The sequence below is a fragment of the Falco cherrug genome, chromosome 4 (genome assembly GCF_023634085.1).
Source record: "Falco cherrug isolate bFalChe1 chromosome 4, bFalChe1.pri, whole genome shotgun sequence".
Taxonomy (NCBI): Eukaryota; Metazoa; Chordata; class Aves; order Falconiformes; family Falconidae; genus Falco; species Falco cherrug.
In genome coordinates, this window is record NC_073700.1 from 5,540,280 (window position 1) to 5,562,618 (window position 22,339).

Genomic DNA, 22,339 nt, shown 5'->3' on the forward strand with positions numbered 1-22,339 from the left:
TCCTAGTGTGTTTTAAAACAATACATAATTCCTAAGGCCTGAATTTTGGGTCAATTTAATCACCAGTTAAGGTCCATTAAGAAGAGAGCAAGTGTAACTGCAGATTGGTTCCTTTTTTTTTTTTTTTTTGAAAGGCTAACAGGACAGTCAAAAGAGGAAAAAATATCTCTGAAAAATGCTCTTTGAACAATGCAACTAGAGTAAACCATACTACACCTAAAATAGAATTTATTGCCTTAACCTTTCCAGTATACACAGTTTCCCAAATTGCTCAAATTGCTGTGCTTGGTATCAGAGCAAGTCATGAAGGAAGCTATGGTGAGAATTTAGTCTCAAATTAACTTCTCTTTAAAGGCAAAGTCAGTCAGTATTGATTGACTCTGAGACAGGCTTTTTCTTTATAAAAGTCCAGTGCAGGCTGTTCACATCTGACTGAAAAGGGGACCAGACTTCCTCTGAATCCAACTGCATAACAGAGAAAATAGAAGTTTGTCTCTGTGCTAGTTGTATGCATGATTTCTTACAGTGTAGGGTATGAATTTCAGTCCCATAGTGACCTACCAGAGATTTGCCTGTTCTCCCTACATTCTTAACATCCATATTCTACAGATTTGGAAACCCTTATATACATGGATGAAATCTAGGGGGCTTCCTTCTATGCTCTTGCCCAAACACAAGACAGTTTTACAGCTTAGATTTTTGCTGTTTAAAATTAATAGGTGCAAAGCAGCTTAAAATACAGCTGCAGATGGATATGGGTATTTTCCACTGTCTGTGCCCTCAGACCTTGATGACATTCTGGACCGATGATCCAGCAAACACTTATGACAGAAGGGAGTTACTTGAGAGAACCACCACACAAATCGAGAGAACCTTGTATGGCATCAATTAACAAGCCCAGTAGATTCTGCAGGACAAAGCCTAATGGGAAGACACTGAAAACCTGGCACATCAACCATTTTTTAGCACAATTCGTATTCCTACACCTGTATGTGGCTAAAGCTTTTAATGAAGACATGCTATTTTACAGCATCCGCTGGTTGCGAAAGGTTACTTCAGGTTGCACACCTGCCAGAACATTTCAAGTTCTTTTTGCCTGCATCATTTGGACAGGCTGGAAAGCCTGACTACTGAAAAAACAGCAATACTGATCAATAACTCCCCATACTCAAAGGGTCTCCGCATCCTCCTCTTCCACAGGACACAAAGCAACCCAAATTGACGACAGCACCTGGCTTTGATGTTCCACAATTCATAAGGGCTAGAAAAAGACATTTAGGAACAATGTGCCTCTTTGCTCACATCCCCCCAACAGCTTCAACTTTGAAAGCATTTCATAGGCACTCAGGTAACTGTTAATGTAATAATAACACAGGTTTTAACATTATGTGGGAAAGGCTATAGTATTACAGTAGTTTGGGAGCGATCTTTGAATATACTTTTTATGAGAATTATTTCCTCTTCAAAACAAAATAGCACATCTGTGAGCCAAGTAACCTACAGAACTTCAAAATCCCAAATAAATCCATAATTATTTAAATGCAGAATATAACCACAAGTAACTATACCAGAGCAACTTTTAAATTAAATGAGTTCTGTAACAATACCTTGCCCCCAAAATATTGGGCCCACTGCAAACTAACAACATGACAGAGGAGCCTGAACTTCTCCCACTAAATTTGGAATACATGGTGATGAGTCCAAGAAGAGTAAGGCAACACTAGCAAAATGAGTGCCTCCTAAGCAGAACGAGAGTGGTGATGACAACATCATTAAATGGGATCCCTTGGGATTTAGATTATAATAGGAACATTTCTGCAAATGCAAGAAAATTCAGACCCTTGACTCAGTGCTTAATGATTCTATGTCTCCATGACATCAGAAAACCCAAACAACTGCAGTAAAGACATTAAAATATACGTTCAAGGACTGCATAGTGGAACTGGAACACAAAATAGTTTTTCTAACAAAATCCCACAAGTTTTTAAGTTGGTGAATTTCAGTATTTCAACTTATCTGTTAAAAAATCCAAAGCTTATTCCTAACTGTGCAGTGGTCTTGAATCTAGTTTCCTATTTATGTTTGGTGATAGAGTGGCTGATCACAGACTTTCCTCATCTACATTCCTCCTCAGTAACACCAACAGAAAAGATTGAAAGAAGGGTTTTGAAGAATTCAGTGCAGAATATTTTGTGATTGAGCTTTTGAACTCAAATTTATTTCAAGATCATGTCTGAAACTAAAGGCTCCAAACAAACTTGAAGACATTCAGCAGCTAACAAAAACTGGCAAAACAGTTTTCAAAATATAAAAGTAGAAGAGACCTCTATGGTCCCTAAGCTATCTGAAATGCCATTTCATACATCTGACTTTCATACTTGGTAAACTATGTTTTTCAGTTATTAATTCTTCCCTTCTTGCAGCATTCATTCTAAAATCAATGCAGACTGCTTAAACTAGACACCTGGAATGGCTTAAGTGGAAGTTACTTTACCAGAGTCATTCCTGCTATCCTTTGAGATTTATGCACTACTTTAAATATACATATATATATATATATATTTGCCAGGAGGAGTTTATTTTACCATTTCTTGTGCAACATCATCAGGAGTTTCCTTCTCCAGATCAAAAGTAAACTCAATGGCTCCATTATCTTTGGGTTTTCCTTTCAGTTTCTTAGGATCTTCTACCCAGAGTCTTAAGGCAATAGAGGATTTCCTACCATGGTCTTCTTCCGCAAGTTCCACTCTTACCCCAGTATCTTCAGCAAAAAAGGCATGGCTTAATAAATCTTTAATTTCATATCTGCAATGGATATAAAGAGTATTAAAATACTACAAGCCTTAAGCAATTTCAAAGTTTGTAAAGGGAAACTGCTGTTAAAGGCAAAAACATTTACAATATGTGCAGTGTTCATCCATAAGAAACTTGTGTTCTTAGCAAAAAGACAGTATTTACAGTGTTACTGAGGGCTGCTGAAAAAATGACATTTCCTATTTCACAAAGCTTCAGCAACACTCATAACACCTTAAGCCTGCGCAGAAAAGCAGATTATAGCTTTGCTCAACTTCTCTTCAGTATCTGAGCTTAAAGAGTACTAAAAAAACCCCAAACAAACCAAAACCCCAAAAATAACCACACAAAAAAAAAGAAACCCACCAGAAACATTCCCTCTGGGTAGTCAGTGGAGGTCCTTAGAAGTTCTGTTTGTGAAAGTTAGGAAATACTGAACAGTAGACACATTCATCTATGAGAGGCCAGTATAAGAAGATTAGGTCTTAAAACCAAAGCTGGGAACAGGGCACAATCTGTTTCCGTACCCAGAGGCTAATGAGTCAACAGAATCTGCTGTAACAGCTTGTGGTGAATCTACCATGTCGCATTCATGGTTGACCTCCACCACACTCGATGCTCCATGCAGAACCTCCTGAGTGAGATTTTGTGGACAGCTACGCCAGAATACGCTAGTTCATATGTCCACAATGATGCTTTCTGACCTTATTATTTGAAGCCGAGAGGTTAAGACACACAACAATGGCATTTACTTAATTATCCTGACATTATATAGTAGAAAAGCAGGTAATCATTTATATTTGTATTTCCATTCTGCATTTTCTCCTGCACAGGGGAGATCCAGAGGCCAGAACAAAAATCCACAGACAGCTTTAAAATCCCTGCATACACATTATTTAATACAAAACTTGATTACTTGAAACAAACCTTTCTTCTTTATTTTTGCAAATGCACTCCCCAATTATTTCTTTAATTTCAGGATCAGTAACTTTCTCAAAGCTTGCTGGCTTTATACCCTAAGATGATAGAGAAAAAGAAAATTAGTTTGAAAGAGGATTACATTGTATCTCTTCAGGACATTTTTCCTGAAGAGGTCAATTCAACCCTTGGAGCAACAAATACTTTAAAGCTGTTAGTCTTAATGCAAAACTGAATTGAAGATTTAGGGCTACCATATTTAAGTACCATCGCACTTCAAAATAAGCACACGTGTTTGTAGATGAACTCAGCCGTACACAGGGCTAACCTCCCTTTTTCTTTACTAACCCTTGCAAACCTTACCTTTATATCCTGTGGCTTCAGCAGTCAATACTCAGGAAACAGCCAATTTTAAATGTTCAGAATAACCCTTTTCTGAAATTATTCCTTTTATGTTTTGCCTTAACTCAAAACACTATATGAATAAAGGCAAACAATCATGTTTTTCTTCAGATAGCCAATTTAAAGAATGAGTCAAATATACCTTGGAAAATTCCTGCTTCCCACAAATCTTTTGGTTTTCTATGTCCTCACTCTCCAATACCCCCACCCTGCAAAAAAAAATCCCCAATAACCAATCCCAACACCAAGCAGGGGAGCAGGAGAATACACCCAACAGCTCTGTGTTGCTCTTGAATTTCCCCAGCACATTGTTTGAATCTCGTCAGGAATGAGCGGCAGAGCAGGTGTAACCTATAAATCAACCTATAAATCAAGTTAAATCTCTGTCAAATGTTGACATTTTTGCTGAGAATAGTGTTCAGCTCCAGATTTGTAACACCTAACCTATAAAAGCATGGCCTTCCAAGGAGAAAACCCAAGGGTCCATCACAGAAGGAAATGCGAAGAGAAGCAGAATCTGCTTCTCTGCATCGGGGGCTCTGGCTCAATGTCGGTGCAAGAGGAACAGTTTGCATTTCCTTCAGGTTGGGTGCGTTTTTTTCTAAGATGATGAAGAGGATTTAAAAGAAGCACAGACACTCTTCTAGGGCAGTCATAGGTTATCTCTCCCTATTTTTTAATATTTCAGGACCAAGACCTTACCTCAGCATGAACCTTCTCAAGGTATGTGTTATTTTAATTAAGAGGCTATACGTCTTACCAACATGAAGACAGAGTGTAGGAGAAGCAGTAAGCACGTTCTCAGGCTAAATAACAGTTAATATATTATCTCATCTTTCTGTACACATCAAAATATAGTCAAAAATAATTACTGGGAACACCTGAGCAGTTAACATACATGCAGCTGTGCATTTCCAAAACGCAGGCTGACTTTCTCCTGATGACAGGCTGCAGTCTGGGAGGAAGGGATGTCCCATTAGGAACAGGTGTCATTTTCAGCAAGACCACCCTACCCCTCTCCTCCTCAAACAGCGTAGGAGACACTAACAGATACCCAACACCCATAATGCTGGTAACTCGTTCAGTTCAACAGAAGATTTCCTATGAATACTTTTCACGTATATCTTCAGCTACAGACAAGAATGGCAACACAAGAAGTTATCCTTTGTATTTGCGCTGTTCAGCTTAAATCACAAAAAAAATGTATTCAGTTTTTAAAAAAGTAATACCTCTACCTACTAAGATAAGACGTGTATGGATGAAAGTTTGACGAAACTAATTTGGGAATAGATTCTACGGTTAGATCCTATTACTTAAGGACTCAAGTATTTCCAATGAAGTCAATAAGCAGAATAAAAAGGAAACATGATTTCCTTTATCTAAAAAGCCCAGACTCTGATTAAGCACATAAATGTCCAAAGCCCATTCAGTTAACTCCATTCAAATCCTTTTAAAGTTTCACCCTGAAAGAACAGTAAATAATGGACCATGCAGTGGCAGACAAGCAGGCCCGAAGTCCTGAAGATTGGACTTATTGGCTCACCTGATTTTGTCTTGAATAAAAGGGTATTCCAGAAAGTATCTGCAAGTACTTCAATGAATTTGGTCTGGAATAAATTTTATGGGCAAATTTCAGTAAGAGCTGGTGTCGCAGCACTCTCCAAACTAGCCGGCTGCAACAAGGTCTTTTACCATCTCATACCAACACACTCTTCAGGCCAGTCCCTCTGCTGCCTTCTCCTAGTCTCTCCTCATCCCGGACACACTCCCTCTTCTTTCTGCTTCCTCCTCTCTCTTCCTTGGCTGCCCAACCTCTTAACAGAACCAGCCACAGCTGCACCTCATCTACATCAGCCAACGCGCCGCCCCTGAAGCCAGCCCAGAGCTGTGTATTATCAATGATAATTAACCCAGCTTCATTCTTCTGCAGGTTGTCACCCCTAGAATTTCTGAATATTCCAGCATCAGATTACACTTTATTAACATTCTGTTGCCGCTCAAGCCTCAGATTTTACTTTAAACTTTGATTTATTAATTTATGTATTAACATTCATAAATTTTGAAAAAGAAAAAAAAAAACAAATATGACAGAACAGTCACACAAAGACTCAGCTTCCCGGCTTTGCCTAGGCAGAGAGCTGCTGAGATCCAAAACAACCATTCTTGTGAGAACAAACCAAAATAATCCATACACGTGGCTGGCTGGCTGTGACCCACTAAAAAGAATTATTTGCTTGACCAAACCTAAATCTTAGGAAATGAGGGTTCAGATTTTGTATGTTAGAAAAATGTGTCAAGAATAGAGAGTGCCTAGGCTCTCAAAGTCTAGGCTTGCTCAAAACAAGCAAATGCACACCGCAGGGTGTCAAGAGCATTTCTTAAGAGAGCTCTGACAGTACCAAAATACGTTTTTAGCATGGATCCTCTATACCCTAACACAGCCTAAAGCTAGAGAAGCCTATCATGTTCCCAGATGGGGAGGAGTTTGGAGAAACCTTCATTAATTCACAATAGAAAGCAACAGGACAAATGTCTGCATTTTCAAACATTCCAGTTTGCCATAGGAAGTCACCGATTTCCACCTTGTGAAGAATGGGTAATAAAGACTATCATCTGCTCTAGCTTAATGCTTACTGAAAAATATACCAAACGTGCATAGGTATCAATTTAACCAGGAAAAAAAACAACAAAACAAGCCCCCCCCAAAACAACCCCACAAAGCAGCAAAGGCAACTGCCACCATACTCCCTGGAGAGCTTTCAGCCACTTAGAGGAATACGATGCTTAATGTATCTACACACTCAAGGGAACCTGCCGATCAGGTTTTGGGTATCTTAACAGCAAATGAACATATGACACACACAAATACCCTAAGTCATATCACAGTATCTCTTGATTTTATTTTCTTTTCCAGAATTCACAGACCATCTTCAGTTACATTGTTCAGCTTGAACATGACTGGGATGGAGCAGGGCAAGACATGTTGGGCATCTAGGAATCAGGTTTGCCTGAAAATGGTCCTTGACAGATCCCTGATGACTGACCCTGATTTTTGACCTTACAAATTGCTCCCACAAAAAAAAAAAAAGGCAACTCCTGCAAACACCTTGCAGCAAAAACCTTGAATGTTTTACTTTCAAAATCTTTTGAAGGAACACTGACTCCTCTCCGAGCATCTATTGGTTTTATCTACTGAACAGCTAAGCTACAAATAGATGACCAAAACAAAACAAGGACAAAATACACACAGTGAACTACTGAACAGAACTGCTTTTGCCAAAGTGTTTTCTCAATGCCCATGTGCTATATTATGCTTTTGCTCCTTATTCTTCATTAAAACCTCCAAGGCCATCTCACTGTAACGCTGCAAACCCTCCCTGCAGTGTGGTGCCCTGATGCTTACAAGCCCCCTGACAGTGAAGGGGATTCATGCGAAACGCAGGTTTCCATTTGCAATCAAAGGACCTATCGCACTCATTTATACAAAAGCCATCTGCCTTTCCTGAGCATTCCCAAGGAAACATAGCACTGAAATTCAAAGTATATTAGCTAAGGAATTATCAATGAGAGTTTGAAAATTGCACAGCTGTCTTATAAAAAAAAGTAAATTCAACACCACTGCACCCGAGATGCAGGGCCAGCTAGCTGGCATAAGGTGCATAGGGATATTTTCACACATTCTTTATGTGCTAAAATACATATAATCCAAGAGCAAAATAAGAGAAGATCAAATAATCTCCCTTTCAAGAATTTCTGTCTCAAATAGAAAGATTTACTTTGAGTCCCTTATCACGACTTAAAGGTCTCCCCACCTTCTTTCTGAAGTGATTAGATTTGAAATACCTTGCACTCCACTATAAGATAGTTGAGCCTACAGTCAGGCACACACAGGACATTAAAGTTTTAACCTCTGTGTTGGGGGAAAAAGTGTGAAGCCCATTTTTCAGAGATGTAAAAATAGCTGCTTGTCATTCTTCCATCAGCAGAGCACACTTTTGAAAGTGTTAACATGTAATGCTTTAAAAGGTGCACAGGATATGCCACACAAGTCAATATAAAGCCTGACCCACGTCAGCAATCTTTCTAAAGGTTTTCCTTCCACAGAGGAAAATACCAGGAAAGCCTGCTGTGGACTAAGACTCCACCTTCTACCTGAAGGTGGTCTCTGGATTCATGCCGTTCCTAGAAATGGGAAAACAAACAAAGCAGCCCTTCGAAAAAAGATGAATCTGTTTCCAGCTGCAATTCCACTCTACCACACACTCTCTCTGAAGTCAATAAAGTGAAGGCAGAGTTCTCAGTTTTGTCAGGATTTTGTTCCATGACAGTCAGCAGCAAGATCACTGTGTGCAATTATAAACTCCTCTCCATTTCATTCCAAAATGGTACTCCATCCTAATGCTGATCTAAGATTATCTACAGATCTAAGATGGCTAAAACACACAAAAAGTCAGTGCAGTGACATTCAGAACATTACCTGTCCGTTGTTGCTGTGCTACAGCTACAGCATTTATTCTAGCTGTATGAGCAATTTAAAACCTAGACTGCGAATGCTGAGAAAACATTCAATACATTTACAAAAAAGAAACAATAGGAAAATTTAACATACAAAACAGAACCCTATAAACACGTGGGTTGTTTTAAAGCATGGGTTTGTCCTGCTAAACGCAATGAGGTCACCATGAACCCCCAGCAGATACAGCCAGTCTGCTGTGCATTCTGCAGTGCATCAGTAAGAAAACATTGGACTGGAGCTGCATGGGAAGGTCACAGACTCCGATGTTTCATCACTATTGTCTACATCAAAATCAGTTGGCAGAATGATTAAACACAAAAAAAAAAAAATCTGACTAAGAAAAACCATCAAGTTATGCATGAAAAATGAGATTATAGCACTAGAATGAAGGTCACTGCAAATATGCTGACCAGGAAATAACTTCAAAATTAACTGCAGCAAATGCGGCTTGGACCTGTTGCTTGAAAAATATGTATTTTCTGTTTATGTTACACATCCACTTTTTTAATGTTTACACTCCATAATTCAGGCTGAAAGGGCAGAGAACAGTGACAAGTCATAGCAAGCATGTCCCATCTGGCAAAGAAATGAGCCCCTCCATACATTTTGAAAGTGACTGCCACTTTATCCTAGACTGCTGTTTACATACAGTTACACAGATGTAAAAACAGGATGGAAAACTACAGCAGCAATTAAGCCAAGAGAATATGGTCAGGCAGAATAAAAGGTCACTGAAGTAAGTATAATAATCTTACAGTACTGATGCACATAATGCGTAGTATCTTAACACAAAATAGTAATGTCTCAGAAAAGTAATGTTGTTTTCTATACCAATAAGAACTACCAATTGTGACTTGACCAGCTGACTTCAGAGGTATCTTACATCCTATTACCAGGCGAGAGTTTGACAGAGCATTAGCAGACAGCAGAAACAATTGAAAAAGCTGTTATGATGGCAAAACCCAGGTAACACCCCGACTGTGCTGGGCAGCTGAGGGAGCGTGCAGCCCACATCACCCAAGGGAAGGTTAGGGGCAGTCAGAAGAAAAAGGTCACTACCGTACCTTCACTGGCAAGTGTTCATTTGCTTGATGCAAACCCTAGGAAGCAATTCCGACCCCTTTAGATGCTATTAGCACTTCCAGCGGTTGCCACCATGATGCTGAGCCCAAGGTATGAAAAGCAAGTTCTTTTATATTCTTAAAATAAAAAGCATCAGGAAACTAGACACAGCAATCACATTTTTACACCGCGTTGGCCCTCAATTTAAAGCACTACAAATCATGTCTACATTTCTGGTACAAAAAAAATTAAATATTTTTTTTAAAATTCAGTAAATTTCTCACTGACAAGCTGAAATACGTGACAACGATCAGGAGCACTGCACCACTGAGCCCCTCCATCCGAGAAGGTCAGGGCCACCTTCTGCTCCAGTGAGAACCCCGAGCCTCACCTAACACTGGGAAGAAAACAGTCTAATTTGGCCTCTTGCTTTTACCCTATGCTCCGTTTCTCTACTATATTTCAGTCTAGTAAAACCCAATGCTAGCAATAGCTGCCGCATGACTAACCTCAATCCTTCACAAAAAGTGACTGTAAAGTTTTCTCGTCAGTACATTGTCAGTGCCCCAGCTAACGGGGCAGACCGCAACGTTTGGTGATGGCTCAGGACCCTAAATTCTGACCCCTCCACAGCCACAGCTTCCCTCTGCCCCATGGCACCAGCTGGGCGACTCACATGGGTCGAAGCGGGTTCCTTTGCTGTCGCCAGGTCTTCTGCGGGTGCAGCTCCTCTATAGAAGCTGTTGAGCCCACGAGAGGGGTTCTTTCTGGGACAGAGGATCTCCCCCAGGGTGCTGATGCTCCTCTGGCAACCTCACCAAGAGGTCCACCCCCTGCTCCTCCTCCCTGTCTGACAGTTTAAGCAGCTCATGGCACTCCACAGGGCTTTTTCCCTCTCCACGGGGAGCTGGGTTAACCCTTTCCTTGGAATGATAGTAATGCTAATTTTTTCATCCAAAGAATCCCAGTGCCTTTGCTCCCACTGCTACTGCCCTGAGTTCAGCTGAAAAACACAGCAAAACACACCCTCCGTGCCTGTACCTGATGCTTTCTGCTCCAGCTCTCCCTACTAGACAGCTGTTTCAAAAATACCCCTTACCAGTAATAAAGTGACCTTTCAAGAGCTTCTCCGCCACTACTTGTTCTTCATGATATGCATTATTTTCCACTCTCTGAAGTTACTAGTGTAAGAGCAGTCTTATGAAGTTATCATAATTTACCATATAATCATCAGCTATGTAAAGGTTATTGCCACAGAAAATTAGTTGGCTCAGATTTTCACTAGTATTTAAAAAAAAACTACTTAAGCCTGCAAATTGAAATATAACATCTAATTAGGAATCCTCTGATTAATCATTATTCTTGGCCATCTTGGATATTGCTTTGATAAATGAGGCTTAGGAGCCTTACGAAGTCTTAATTACCAATATTCCAGATGGCTAAGAGTTGTACACAGAGTTTCTCTGGGTACATGGAGCAATGGAAGTCATCTATATCATTTGTGGCTCTACAGCGCATACACGTACCCAGGGCGCCCTATCACCAGCTAACAGTGATGGCAGCCCCACAAACAAGCAAGGCACGCTGCTCACGCAGCGCCTGCCCAGGGCAGCAGGTAACACATCCTGCACGGCTCAGGGAAGCCATTCGGTGTCTAGGGTTACTCAGTTTGTATCACATTCAGGAGACTAGTCTGAACCCGAAGTTAGAAGAGACTCCTGTTGTCACCATGTGAACCTTTAGAGCCCAAGGAGATGTCTCCTAAGCTACCCACAGAGATGGCATTTCGAGCCCACCCAAAGGGCTACACACCTAAGCAAAGCCAACAAGCTGTTCTCCCAAAGAAAAGAAACTTTTCCTTGTAGGGGAGGAGTGAATGGAATAGCAATGTGATAAAGCACCGTGCCATCAGGATGCGGAACGAGCAGCCATCCTCATAAGGATTCAGGCAACCCTATTTCACTTGTGTGAGAAGCTGAAGCTAAACAGCACTGCTGAGCAGCTTCCGACACCTTTTTTAAAAAAATTATTTCTGAATAGCTATAGAATGAAGGCAACACTCTAAGAAGAGTTAAACTACCAGAAATCAGGGTTGCAGTCCATTAGGGAAGACTCAGCTTTAACAAGTTACAAAAGGCAGCTTGCGACAATTTATACAAAAATGGAATTAAAGCTGCTTTCCCTCTTCAGATGTGTCCTCACACTTTCAGAAAGTCATCACAACTCTCTCACTTCCAGCAGGGACATCCTCCCTCCTGTGTCTTGTGATACTGACCTCAACTTTTTAAACACAGACTCCTGAATCCTTTGCATCCTCGCTCTCCCAGCAGGCCATCACCATCACAGCTAGTTAGCACAGCAACCTACATGAGCACCAGCTTCCTGACATCCTGGTCTTCAGTGGTGGGAAGAGACAGATATTGAACACAAACTATACCTATAAAATTTAAATGGCACAGAAACCCATCACCTGGCACATGCGAGTCTTTGGGTATCTGATGAAGTCGTCTCCAATAGCCAGTGTGAGAGGTCAGCATACAGCACGTGCCAAAACGCAGCCCTTGAGCAATGTGTGCTGACCGCAGGGTTTCACAGAACTGCATTGTACTAGCTTGACTAAACCCCTCTGAGAAGGCAGGTGGTCTCAAGCACCTATCAAAATCAACCAGTTATTACTAAGTTTCATTTAGGAACCTTTTTGCTCATAACAATCAGCTGGGTAAGAGGAATACAAAGTAATTTTGGGACGGCACTTTTGGAGACAGAGATGCATGGGCTCAGTGTAACTACTCTTCCTACCTTAGAGGTCAAAGAAATAAAAGCAACAATTATCTGTAGCTAATCGTTGTAACTTTTAGCACAGCTTTCTTAGGATTACTCTCTTCACATCTCCAGCGTGCATTTTTTGGTGATGCATGAGGGCCAAACCACACAGATCAACATCTTATGTAGCAACCAGATGGAAAGAAATATCTGGGAAAATCTTTGACAAACCAGTCTGTTTAACATAGCTTATCATGAAAAAAAAAATCTCCTGCAACTCTTGGTTTCACTTAACCAAGTAGAACAAAACATAACCAGAGCTGCCAAAGCCTTTGGCAAGTCTCGTTTCTCTGCAGTCAGGGATTTGCAACGCGATAGCATCTTACAGACTCAGGAATTTTTTTCAGGCATTCGCAGTACTGCTCATGGAGACAAATACATCTGGGGGTGAGAATGTTGGAGAGGGTATTTTATTCAGTGTAGAGATTATTCTAGAGTGACATCTCCTCCAGCCCAACATCACCTGAAAATGCAGCAAACCCATTTCCATGGTGCCTGTCTGGGGATTACCAGACCTCGCCAAGTTCCAAGATGCTGATATAAAGCTCCTCTGGCTGACTCCAAAACTAAACACTGCTATCTTTTCGCTCTTCTATGTGTAACAAATTGTCTGAAGATATAAACAGAGAGAATCTGTGCTGGAACTCTGAATCAAACATCCTCCATCATATAAATAAGGATTTAGGCTGTAACCTGAAAAGCTGCCCCTTTTAGCTTTGCAGGAAACTTGATCAAGTCTGAAAAGCCCCCATTTAGGAGGCAAGACTAGAGTGAAGATTTCTCCTTGCTCATTCTTCCCAAGTTTTATGCATTTTTGGCCAATAGACACAAAATCAGCAACAAAGATTACCGAAAATATTTTATGCAGCTGCAGTACAGACAAACACAACACAGCCGTGCGACTGCAAGCTTACAAATAAACCTGCAACAAGTTTGTGTAACCCAGAGCTCAGATACCTCAAGTTCCACAACACACTAAACATGACAGAACCGACACCTCACTGGAACACATTTTTTAACTTCCAAATGACAAAATCCCAGTGCAACTTAAGGATGTTTACTCACACAGGTTACTTTCCGGTAAATTTGAGCAGCATTCTGGCATTCTGAGTAAGGGTATTCTGAGGTAGCCATTTCCAACATGCACATTCCAAAAGCATAAACATCCACAGATTCATCGTAGTGTTCCTCATACATTTCCGGGGCCATAAATTCTGGTGTACCTACACAGACATACACAAAGAGAATGTAAATTTTTTATCAAGTCTAAATGGCTTTTCGCCTATAGGAAGCATGCCCATCATAGCTGCGTAAGGCTGCACGCAAGGTTTTGAAAGAGGGAAATAACCAGAGTAAGCTCAAGCATCCTCCAGGGAAGAAACCCAAAGTCAACACGCACACATTTACATATCCATGGCTCGCTGCTAACACAACGGGCAAGAGGAAGAAAAAAAAATATTCAAAAATGAACAATAGAAAGAGATATGGCACACTGCCTGACCATACTAGAAGGCATGAAATGGTTTCTTTTTCTGAGTGGAGTGGAGGATGCCTGCAGGCTTGTGGAGGTGAAAAGAAGAAATGAGAACCTTCATCATTGTTTTCATCAATGTAAATGTGAATATTTTTTTTCCCCTCAGAGATACATAGCAACCACCTGGCAGACAGACAGCACTTTGAAAGCAAGTAGTATCACAAATCACCTACAAAGTCACAGGCAAAATATTAAACCTAATTCTGCCACTGGTTTAGTGGGACAAATCAATGAGGCTACTCACAGAATAAGGTCCTACTCGACTGGGATTACGGTGTCAGGAATCTGATGCAACTGGATAAATATTAGGTGAAGCACTGTACTTGCTGCTTCATAATGGGAAGTTGCAGCTTTACGACAAGCAGCGCCTTACAACGCCTGCACAACAAGCTACTCCGAAAAGCGTGGTCTTATAAAGCAAAAGGGGAAAAAAATCAACACCATGGTAATCTATTTCAGGAGCTGAATCTCATCATGTAATTTATGCTTAGAAGCCAAGACTAATTTATTTCCTTTTTGAATTTAGAAAAGATGAAGGAAGGGAGATCAACGCAGCCATGTGCTGCGGGAAGGGGCCAGGGGGACACACACGCTGGGATGCCAGAAGAGGCGCATCAGGTCTTGGACCACTCGAAGGACCCAAATAGACTCTGCCCACCCAGCCCAGCCCCAGCACCCAAACTGCCCCCCAGCACCTTGGCAGGTCCCATAGTTTCCTGTTATGATATCTCTACCTCAGCAGCAAAAGCACAACTGTAGTGACATAGCAGGAAAAACCAGTTCTTTTGACATAAGCTTTTTTTTTTTAATGGCAACATAAATGACATCTCTCAAAATTAGGGTCTGTCAGTAAAAAACTCTGCTTTTGCATGCGTTCACAAGTAGACTTGGCCTAACTCACAAAACAAACCTCAGCACAAGCATTACTGTACAATTCGTTTTACAAAATTCAGGACGGATCTCTCCCCTTGTTTACGTCCCTTCCACCTCAGAGACATTCATCCCTTCAGCCTTTGCCATCAGCCGGACCCATGTCGTGAAAGCTTAACTTAGTGCCTGCTCCTCAGGCTCTTCTCCCAGCTGTCACGCAGGCGGTAGCTGCTGCTCTGAAACAGTTAACAACTGCCACAGAGAATGTTTTTTGGAGCTGCTACCTTGTTTTAGAAGGAACAAGACTCGGAGGCAGGAGTGAATCTCATGAATTACAGAGCATTTAAAGCAAATCTGAAAAAGTGATAGCGCTAGTCTAAGAAGCAAATGGAATTCCTGATACTGTTCCAAAATAGCATGAAAATGACATTTTCTCCCATCCCTCAGGGGTGGGAAGGAATACCTAACAAGTACCCTTAAATGAAACAGACCATCTAAATGGAAAGCAGCTCAGCATCTATTCAGCTCCTCTTGGCAGAAGGAGCTTTGCCCTGGCTCGGCTCCCCGCAAAGGTACGTTGCAAGGTCAGGCAAGCATCAGCAACGGCACGAATGCAGCAAGGGAAAAGCTGGACCTCAGCCATGCTGACTTCATTCTGTTCAAGCCAATATAAAATTGCAGCTACTAATATTCTTTTAAAGCTACTACATCTATGGAGGGGCCAGAATTACTCATATCATCAGTGTTTCCAAGTCCTCCTAGTTCTTTCCTTGGAGCAGCACTGCTCATGAAAAAGATAAGCTCAGATATATTGCCAAAATGAATGCAGACACCTTGCCAGCAACCTGCAGCCCTTTTCAGTATTGAATTTCTTTTAGACGTGAGCATGCTTTGATGGTGTTGTGGTAACAACTGATTTTACAAAAACTTGTATTAGTATTTCTGGTATTATTGCCAGTATTGATATTACTGATATTGTTCCATTATGCCCCATGGACAGTTGTTACACTGCAAAAAAAATTATATGAAGAAATGCTGAGCCTCAACAGAAAAAACACCACCAATTATTAAAGTCTAGAAACTAGAGGAACTTAACAGATATAAACCAATAAGGTATCCAAGCACATTTCCAAAATTTCTGTAATTTTGACTACAACCATACCAGGCTCCCTAAGCATTAAGGTCAATACTTTTGTACAAATCATTGTAAAGAATTATAATCTCTGAAAATCTGAGATGCTAAAATAATTATTGAAGCAACTACTCCTTGAAAGATAGGATGCTGTTTTCATATGTAGTAATGGAACAGTGGTTGTGACTATCAGTTTGCTAACTCTAATTACCTAGAATCTAATTTCCATTTATATTGTAATCTGAAATAGGACTACGTGCATGATAACTTCCCCCGCTTTCAGCATCATTTCTCAGGAGTTTGCAGCTTCCTAGAACAATCATGTACAGATCTGAACAAGGAGATTTGCTACCTACATTTGGGTAAAGAGCACAAAATGCTGGCAAATTCAGGAAAAAATATTTACACAGAAAACATTAAATGTAAGTTTTGTAAGGAAACAAATTCCTTCAACAGTCATTTAGAAACTGCTCCTCGCAGTTCAAGCAAACCCAAGTTCTAACAGTCCTCATGTGGGCACCACCCAAGGGCATCAGCTATTGCATATCCTAGTGGAAATTTCTTTTAATTTCGTACCTACTGGTTTTTAGTAAACTGGAGATGTTTCAGCAGAAGTCTGCCAGGATGGCACGGAGACAGGCACGAGCTCTGCAGCTGCCTGCAGAAGCAGCCAGTTTTGCTGATGCCCCAGGACGGGGATAAGGTGTTCCAGCCAGACCAGCTCCCTGTGACCTCTCCACAAAGGAGAGTGGCTCAGCTCCACAGGGCACTGCTGCCTCTCCCTTCAGCAAAAGTAACGGTCCCTACCCCAGCGTCACTGGAAGCAGAAGACTTCCCAGGCTTTTGCAGCACTCCCTTGTTAGGGAGAGAGCAGGGCATCCTTTCTTTTCCCCTCTCCTCTCTATTGTTCTCCTCCCCCAGCAGGCACCAACCTTGTTCTCAGGAAGACAATGCACACCAGCTGCTGAGAACCCTTGCCACTCCTTTTGAAGGAGAGAGGAGGAGGATTTGCGGACACCAAGTACTATTTCAATTGAAAACCAAAAGTGTTTTACATTGTGATAGAGAAGGAAGGAGAAAAAGTCACGATACCATTTCCTAATGATCGAGATTTTTATAGCGGTAAGAAAGGAACCACCACAAAACCACTTTAATCTCTACTAGCAACCTGCGAGTGAAAAAAACACTAATGCAAAACGTGAAAGACATTAAAAAGACAACCGCCATAACAGAAGGAAGCCAAGGAGAATAGGAGGATTACCTATTACACTTTTGGCAAACGAAGCCCTCTTGAGGGTTGCCAGACCCAAGTCTCCTATTTTCACAGATCCAGTTGGTCCAGTAATAAAAATATTGTCACATTTTAAGTCTCTGTGAATTATTGGTGGAGTTCTTGTGTGCAAGAAAAGAAGACCCTTCAGGATTTGCCGGCACCAGCTACGCAGGACTTTTGGTTTCATCACTTTAAATCTCTTCAGATACCTAGAGCACAAACACACACAGAAGTGGGTATAATGAAAATGAAGCATTATTAGAGATTCTAGGGGCTTTAGCAGCTGTAACTGTTCTGGATAAAAGCCCCTTATTAGATGCCATATTAGCAGCTCAGAAATACTACAAAATTGAAAGAAATAGATCTTTTCAAAGGAGGAATTAGAGCATTCATTTTTAGGGAGGAAGATAATAAGCATTTTTGTTGCAAATACAACCAAATATTTGCAAGTCTAATAGTACAGCAATTCACTTCATGCAGAGAACAGCTTTAGAATAGGTTTCATATGCTCAAATCAGAATAATACTGAAGTTTAATTTTAACCACAAGACTTTGACCTCTCCATTTACCTAAAACACTAATTGGGAGGGTACATCTTGGAAAAAAATGTAGAACCTGCTAATGCACTGGCAGAGCAGCACACTGGATATATGCAGTGATGAGTACTGCTCCCATTGGGGCTGAAAATCTGTTCCAGAATTCATGCCAACTGTTTTATATCAACCTTAACAAGATTGTCAGTACCAGAAGCTATTAATTAATATTGTTTAGTGGATAACCTAGAGCACCTTCTGCGTCAAAAAGAGATTCTACCATTCAAGTACTATTCTATCTGAATTTCTAACAACACATGCAAATACAAGCACAAAAGCAATCACAAAAACACACCCTGACAAATTAAAACGTCACAGGCAGAAGATGAAACACACCAGAGAACAGCTTCTCGTTGCATAACAAACAGGAGAGCAGGGAAAAAGAGATGGAGGCCAAAATTCTTCCTGTCAAATCAATGCAGTTCAAACGCTGGGACAAGTGACAGACACCAGAGAACAGCTCCATTTTTTTTTTTTCTTTTATCTGGAGATACCTTTTTTCAGAATATGAAAGTAGGATTTTTCTAAAAATTTCCATTGCTATTCTTAGGCTCCTCACCAAGAGCGCAATACTTACGTCTTTAGCGTTCCGGAGGTCATCAATTCTGTAACCAGCACGATGCACCTCTTGCCTTTTGCACAGGATTCCCAGAAGTCATAAAATCGCACAATGTTTGGATGCTGTAGACCTTTCAACATTTCTGCTTCCTCTTTAAATCTCTGCCTCTCTACTTTTGTGAGTTTTCTGTCCTACAATACAAAGTGAGGCATTATTAGCAACGAACAGACAAATATAAAGGCACTGCACTGCTAGGGTATTCAGAATGCTGGATTTGTTTTATGCTTGTATCAAGAGCAATTACAAAATCTTTTATGTAAGAGATGAGCAGTGTGTATGAACTAGGGCACTCGCCTTAAATCCAGTGTCAAGAAGACAAAGACTCGCCCCTGAACAAAGAGATGCCTGTGCTACGCTCTGCTACATGACAGCATTAATATTTCAGGCAGCACAAACACACCCGTGGCTTGATGGATCAACACACAGCTATTTACCTCTTGTTTTGGTTTGGTGAGGCTCATTACCTGGGAGATTAACACACACAGGATCTCATTCCTAGGTATGAACGCCCTCCCAGCTAAGCTGCCGCTGCCTTTTACAGCTCTGACTGCCCACCCGCTCCCACGACCACTCCTGGGAAGCTCTGGCAGGTCCATTGGGTGAGGTCCCACAGCAACCACACTGTACCACCCATCCCATTGCTCTAGGGACAAATTAAAACAATACTCCCCCCTCCAATAAAAAACAACAACCCAAGAACAACAGAAAAACACCCCCAAACCACACACACACACTTTTCTACTTGTTTGCTGTTCTGCCTGATTCTATGGCCTCAAAAATTGGCAAAGGAAGGATTTAAAGCTGTCCTTCAGCCTCTTCTGTAGGCTGCACATTGGCCACATGGAAATACTTATTCTTTTAGATTAGAAATGTGAGGAATGTCATGTCCTACAACTCTGGTTTTCCTAGAGAAATCTGGAAGCATTTACTATAAACTCCAGGCTGTGAAGCGACCCTGCAAGGAGCACAGAGCCCTTCTCGTCCCCACTGGAACTCATCTGCAACAGAGACCCCTACAACAGGCAGCTTGGATGCATGTCCCAGCCTCTTCAGACCACGTAAAGAGCAAAATGGGAGTTTCACCAAGGAGCACCACCATCTGGGTTGTCTCCCCTGGATGGCTGTCAGGCTGGGAACACTTTCCCCTCCACCACCCTGGAAATGAACCTTTTTTTGTTCTTTGAAAGGCACAATTGTGTAACTGTTCTTACTTACAGCAGCAAACACTCACAAATCAGCAAGATTAATTAGTTCATATTTTAACCTCAGACATATTCCTTTTCTCAGTTCACTTAGGCATGTTTGTAAGAGCACATACGTCGTGAATTAAACTGGCTCCCAGCTGATTTGTAACCAAGATGCAGAGGGATTGGGCCACTGCTGTTTTGATAGTTTGATACCCTGCCCTCATCTGTGATTGCAAAGAGCTCAATAAAGGAACAAGAATTTCTGCAGCTACAAACAAGTCAGCTTTGCACAGAGACTTCCTGATAGGAAAGCCCGGGTTGAAATTATGATGCTTTGGCTGTTCTTGGAAGACACAAAAACTGCTTCCCCAGCAGTATGTGTGCATTGAAGGGAGCATTTCTATTTCACACTGTGACTACCGAGGGGCTTCTCAGTTTTCTTTACGTTTTGTGGAGGAGCATCAGAGCTAATGTTGCCCTGAGCAACAGCAGCAATCTGGGCTGGCACCACTGGGTGCCCACAGGGATCCATGCCTGGGTCCCCATGGGCAGCCGGGAGCACCCCATGCCCAGCAGCATGCCAAACACCAGTGGCAGCGCAGGGCAGTATTTCTGCTGCTCTGTAGCAGCTGTGTTTTAATAAGTTAAAAAAAAAAAAAAAGAAAAAAAAAGAAAAAAGCAGCAGGCTGTCTAATGAGCCAGTACAGAAGAGCCTGAGAACTGCTTTCAAATCCATCACTTCTTCCCCTGCTGCTGAGTTTCCTCTTAATTTAAACCCCGTAGAATAAATCAGACACACTGCTATTAGAGAGGAAAAGGAGCAATTCCTTGCATGAGACAGGAAGAGCAGTGTGGGCTAGCAGAGAAAGGAAAAGGTGGCAACCCAGATCCAGCAGGTGTTCTTCAAAAACCTTCTAATTAATTAAAAAAGTAAAACCATCCCCCCTGACTCCCATTTCCAGATTTCTGAGCACTGTGAGAAATTTTCCACTGCGACTTTAAGGGTAACTTTTAAAAATATCCTTCAGACATTGCAGACAACCATATTCTGTATATTCTATGTATTAGGAGCAGCAGATCATTTGGGCTGCTTTCTGAATTCAAAGTACTGAGACAACAAGCTGGGCAACTGCAACAAAGTGATTCTGGAAAACAAATATGTATTTTGACTATAACTACAGGAAAGAATCTGGATTTTTGTGTTCTTTTTTTCATCAGAATAGCAGCCAGGCATCTCAGAAAAAAAGCCTGGGTCCAGCACCAACACTTGAGAAGTGAGGGCAGGGGCAGGGGAAATGCGCGGGCAGGGCCTGAGGCAGGGCAGCCGCCCTCACGGCCACAGGAGGGGCCCTGCCACTGCGAGGGCTCAAACAACCTTTTCTAAATTCCTCCAGGCTGAACCTGACACGAGTCGTTGGCCAATGCGTAAGCTGCTTCTGAAAGGGCTTAACAGTTGAACCGTTCTTCTACTCTGAAGCAGTAAAAACACCCGTTGAACTGTGTGACTCGCTCTGGTTTTAATCCAACCCCAGCAAACCTTCACTGAGTTCACAGACACTCACTCCCCATCATATAATCCACAGAAGATGAAGCGTCCTCATGCTGAAGGTAAGGTCGTTTCAGGTTTACACCCTTAGGACATCAAATTCTAAGACAGGGAATATGATTCTTTGGAAAGGTCACACTAGAGAAAGCTAATCCACTTAACCGGATTCAAGGCATCACTTTGCATAACCTAGATTTGTCAGAAGTTGGGGGGATGAAGCAAGTTTCCAGATACGCCCAAGGAGTCGCCACCCATCATGCTACCTGTGGTGGCAGACATGTACATCACCGTACAGCTGAACGGGGATGCAGAATCACACACCAGAGCCCTGCTCCTCCATAGCTTCACAAGTGCAACAGCAGCGTCCTGCTGAGCTGACAAACGAGCCATGCCTCGCGCTGCTCCATGGCAGTTATGGCCTCACTGCTATTCTCAGTGTCCTCAAGACATGGGACTTGAAGCTTGGAAAACGTTCTTAACATGATGCAGGAGACACCGACATTAGTTTGCAGATATCTACATGCTTCTTCTTGCACAGCATTCACACCTCTTGGCTCTTTACCTTCGTACTGGGACACAGTCTTGGCTCCGGAGGCGACACTGTAATTCCATTTCAAATAACCAAAAGCTTCTCAAGCCTAATACTTAGCAGCAAGGTTTCTAGAATAAACTTCAGCCTTCAAACATCTACAGCAATTCCACTGAGCTGGTTCAACTTTTCCAGACAAACTGAAGTTAAACAGAACCAGGCAAGAAGCGAGATGTCTGCTCGGTTTGTGTTACCGCTAAGAAAGAATCTGTAAATTTAACTTGTTTCTCTGTCTTAATAAACTGTGAAGAACAGTCAGCTCAAAGGGCTTCAGCACAGACTTTGTCGGCAGCACAGCTGGAACCGGAGCACTGGAGGGAGCGGACACAGTAACAAGGAGCTTTCTCACCCTCAGAGTTTTAGATGTATCAGCTTTGCAGATACATACACAACTCAAACTCATCAACTGCCTGTTATTGTACTGCAATGCCACGGCTAGAATCATGCCCAGCAGCAAGGAAGGCACTAAGTCATACAAAACA

The 22,339-nt window shown here is 41.7% G+C and overlaps 1 protein-coding gene across 11 annotated transcripts in view; it reads right to left on the bottom strand.

Annotated features, from left to right (window-relative positions):
* Positions 1-22,339, bottom strand: part of WNK2 (WNK lysine deficient protein kinase 2) — a 112,401-nt gene that overhangs the window by 55,481 nt on the left and 34,581 nt on the right. For all 11 annotated transcript variants that reach the window (XM_055709608.1, XM_055709606.1, XM_055709609.1 and 8 more), the window contains exons 3-7: positions 18,494-18,666; positions 17,312-17,532; positions 13,580-13,737; positions 3,721-3,809; positions 2,586-2,805 (exon numbers count right to left, since the gene is read on the bottom strand). In XM_055709608.1, the coding sequence (XP_055565583.1) occupies positions 2,586-2,805; positions 3,721-3,809; positions 13,580-13,737; positions 17,312-17,532; positions 18,494-18,666 (861 nt within the window). The remainder of the gene's footprint in view (positions 1-2,585; positions 2,806-3,720; positions 3,810-13,579; positions 13,738-17,311; positions 17,533-18,493; positions 18,667-22,339) is intronic.